Below are 3,900 nucleotides of genomic sequence, written 5' to 3'. Positions count from 1 at the left end.
TGCTCGCACGGCACCGGAACAGAGCTCCTGGGGGTTTTGGAGGTTATTTGTCTTTGAAGGCTTCAGCAAAGTTCAACACAGTCTCCTATGCCCACGACATCGGGAAGTTTCCCTTCAATTTCACCGCCAGAACCTGTTGTTGTTCAAAAATAAAAGCCGACTCTCTGAAGCRAACTTGTCAACACGAGGGCTGCCGGCGGGCAGGGCACAAACCCCCATTTCGCTTGTTTCTAATCGATTTCACTTCCCGATTCCCATGCAAATACCCRCAGCTCAGCTTGCAAAAACATCAGCAGACACAAAACAACCTGAGCTGATTTTACTTTTTTTTCCCTCCCGTTTATTTAAGCCTCCTTCCACCAAAACCAACCAGAAACTGGAAATATTTTCAGGGATGGACCTTTTTAAAGTACCCAACTGGGACAGGCACGATGAKGGCAGGGCAAGGGGGGTTGGGATGCAATTGGGATCCCTGACCCAAGCCCTGCATCACCGGGAGCCCCGGCATTCAGAGCACCGCATGGCCTCGCTGCCTGCCCGGCCGGGTTCGGAACAGGCTCGCTGAGCATCAGAGTTTGGGTGTTTTTTATAATTTATTCATTTATTTTGCTTTGAATCTTCCCAGCCGAAGTTTTGTCCCGGCGCCCGCTCCTCCCGCACATCTCAGACGAACCAGCGCCTCCACAAAACCCCGAATAATCCCATCTCCTCCTCTYAGCCCTATTATTTGCTTTTGTTTCGCCATGGCTGTAAACAGAAGGGGGATGTTTCCCTCCTTCCCGGGGTGTTCTCTCCCCGCCCCGGAGCCTTTCCCGTGCGGCCGCGGCTCTCCCGGGGCACGACCGGCGAGAAACCGGGGGAATAAAACCTGGGAGGGGCTGCCGAGGGGCTGGAACAGACTCCACGCATCGCATCCCATCCCCGCATCCCAGCAAGTTCTGCSAGAGCAACAACCGCATCCAGGCACCGCCGCGCTCCTGGGGGCTCCGCACCCACCCATGCACCCATCCATCGCTCCCCTCCTACCTGGGACATCTGCGGCCTGAAGTTGATGTCCTTGAGGTCGATGGAGCCGGGGGAGAGGTTGTGGAGCAGCTGGCACAGCAGCACCCCGTCCCGCAGCGCCTGCGCCAGGTCGAAGACCACCGCCGATGGCCAGACCACCCGGTGGTTCGGGGGCAAAACTTTGCAGTCGATGAGCCAGCGGCCGCACTGCCGCCACTCCTCCATGGCCGCGCTCTGCTCGCTCGCCTGGCCTTCCTCTTCCTCCTCCTCCTCCTCCCGCCGGCGCTCAGGGGCCGCGGGCAGCTGCCCGAGGGGCCGCTCTGCTCCCCGGTGGCTCCGCGCTACCGCCGCGCTCCATCGCCGCCCGCCGCCCCGGAGAGCATCGCTCCGCGCCGGGGCTCCGAGCAGCGGCAGCAGCAGCAGCAGCAGGAGGAGGAGGAGGAGGAGGAAGAGGAGGAGGAGGAGGAAGGAGGGCGGCGCGGAGTTTTCCGGCGGAGGGCTGCCCCTGCCCCCGCTGCGGCCCCACCGCCTCGGCCGGGGTTAGGCGCGCCGCATCCTCCGGGAACAAAGCGGCGGATGGAMGGACGGACGGACAGGCGGACACGGCGGGGCCACCCCCGCGCAACTCCCGCGGAAACTTGCGCCGCCGAGGGAACCCCACCTGCACGGCCGAGCTGTGGAACCGCCGTGGGTGCGAGTTTTCTGCCCGCCCCGGGCAGCGGGAGCAGCCCCCGGCCCGCCCTCGGTCCGCCCCGCCGCCCCTTTGTCTGCGGGAGCCCGGCCTGCGAGCGAGCGGGGGCGGGGGGCGCTCCGCGACGCTTTGGCTCAGAGCCCGCTTTTTTTTTCCCCATATTTTTTTTCTTTTCCCCCTCCCCTTTTTTTATTTTTCCTGGTTTTCTTCTTTTTTTCCCCCCTCCTTTCCTGTGTTTTCCCCCCCTCCCTTCTCGCGTCCCTCGCTCCCTCCCACCGCTGCCGCTCCTCTCCCTGTTCCGGGAAAGCCGCCCAAGGGCTCTGCTGCTGTTTCGCTGTCTCCGTTGGCTCCACGGCACTTTGTGGGGTCCCCCCTCCCCCGGCCCCAGCCCTGGGGCAGCGGCCGGAGCGGTGCCGGGGCTCCTCCGCCTCCCCGGGGCCGCACACACACACAGACCCCGCTTTGTCTGACCGCTCGCTCCCACTCGTCATCCCGTGTTTGGGTTGCAAATACTGCAGGRGAGATGTTTAACCCAAACAAGCGATCGTGTTCCGTGACTTTCAAACGGGAGGACAACTCCTATAATTAATTACCGGCGTATTTATTAAAAAAAAAAACCTCAACTCTCTGCCATTAACTCCTTGGCAGMAAACTCCTGAAAAATCTCTAATTTTCACCGGTGGCTTGCATCCAAATCGGCACGGCTTAGAACAGCCTCTTTTCAAATCTGTTCTGAGTTTTCTTCCGAGATCCTCTCCCCAGAGTTTGCCGATTAATTTCCAGCCCGGCTTTCCAGATAGCCAAAACCGGAAGCCGGCAGTGGGACGAAGGGAAGCTATTAACCTGGATGTCAAACAAATGCAACACTAATCTCTTCCAAATGGAGCCAAGCGGAGATAAAGGAGAAAGAGCAACTCCACTGCCGTGATCCTTCATTTTCAATCTAGGAAGGAGGATCTCTCCTGAAGAACAGAAAACAATTGTTTAATATGCCGAGGAAAGTTTGTTTTGTTTGTTTTTAAGAAGGCGCCGCTTTCATGGCGAGGTGCRGGCTGTCCACAGCTCAGCCTGCGGGACATGAACTGTGTGATCCGAGAGGGAGCAGCATCCACACGCTCCCGTCTCACCCTGCCCTGGGTGTACTCACATCCCAGCCCACACTCGCCGTACCCTGAGGAGSTGCTTTCTCAGAACAATTTTCTCAATCTTTGAGTCCTCCACGAAGCGTTTCTGCCCTCCAACAGCACCCATGGGCCGGAATCACGAGGCTGYTGAAGGCAGTGAAGCCGTGCCAGGGATAATTTTGGTTGACTCAGTACCAGCCTGCCGTGCGAGGTCAGCTCTGTAGGTAGACGACAACAGAGGAGTTTATTATACGTGCATAATTAAAGCTGCGAGCCGCAGCCTGGCTCTTTTACCGTGTAATAAAAAGCGTTCTTGGCCCCCGGACACTTGGGAACAATCCCTGCAGCTGCAGAGCCAGGCTCTGCGTGGGAGGTGTTGGAGCAAGTCCTCTCCTCGCCTACCGCTGCAGCAATGGCAGAGGTATTTCTGAGATTTCTGAGAGCAGGCAAAATCAAAACAACCCAAACCTGTGCAGCCAGGCTCGAGAAGGGCTTGAATCCAGCACACGCTGGTGAGCTGAGAGCTCCASATTGTACAGACTGTCCTGCAGCAGGGTGGAGGGTGTGGAGCAGGCCCAGAATCTGTTTTTGGGGTGGACATGAAGATAAAAGGGAGCTTGAATAAATTAAAAAGGTCGGGGTTTGTGTGAGAGCTGGTGGTCCCGTCTTGGCACTGCTGGGAGTGACAGSCAGGGAATGCCAGGCACMCAGGGAATGCCAGGCACACAGGGAATGCCAGGCACMCAGGGAATGCCAGGCACMCAGGGAATGCCAGCCAGCCCAGGCAGGAGCTGACACCACACTCTGCTGGGGACCCAGCGTGCAGCTTCTCTCCTCGACAGCCTTTCCTCCGTGTGCTTTTGTCTCAGTTCCTTGTGTGACAGGAGCCCGGGAGGTGACTGGGTGCACCAGGGAGATGCTGCCAGAGGCAACGCTGAGCTTTTTCAGACCCAAATGTGTCAGTGGAGAGTGACCAGGAGCCCGATCGGGTCCTGATGAAGAGGGACAGCGAGGGGCACCTGGCTGGTGAAGTGGTGGCGGTTTGGGAACATAAGGGAGATGGCTGGGGACATCCCAGTT

The 3,900-nt window shown here is 58.7% G+C and overlaps 1 protein-coding gene across 2 annotated transcripts in view; it reads right to left on the bottom strand.

The window, feature by feature from the left end:
* The window catches only part of VAV2 (vav guanine nucleotide exchange factor 2), a 120,269-nt gene extending 118,899 nt beyond the window's left edge, over positions 1-1,370 (bottom strand). Inside the window, exon 1 of one of the 2 annotated variants that reach the window (XM_057371540.1) lies at positions 1,027-1,370. In XM_057371540.1, coding sequence (XP_057227523.1) covers positions 1,027-1,230 — 204 coding nt within the window. In that variant the 5' untranslated portion in view covers positions 1,231-1,370. The remainder of the gene's footprint in view (positions 1-1,026) is intronic. The other variant, XM_057371539.1, reaches the window with a different exon arrangement.
* Positions 1,371-3,900: the final 2,530 nt, after the last annotated feature.

This window comes from Malurus melanocephalus, unplaced genomic scaffold (assembly GCF_030028575.1).
Source record: "Malurus melanocephalus ecotype Western Australia unplaced genomic scaffold, MMel_1.1 scaffold_149, whole genome shotgun sequence".
NCBI classification, from domain to species: Eukaryota; Metazoa; Chordata; class Aves; order Passeriformes; family Maluridae; genus Malurus; species Malurus melanocephalus.
Note: the sequence above shows the minus strand (reverse complement) of the source record. Positions and strands in the feature narration are given on the sequence as shown.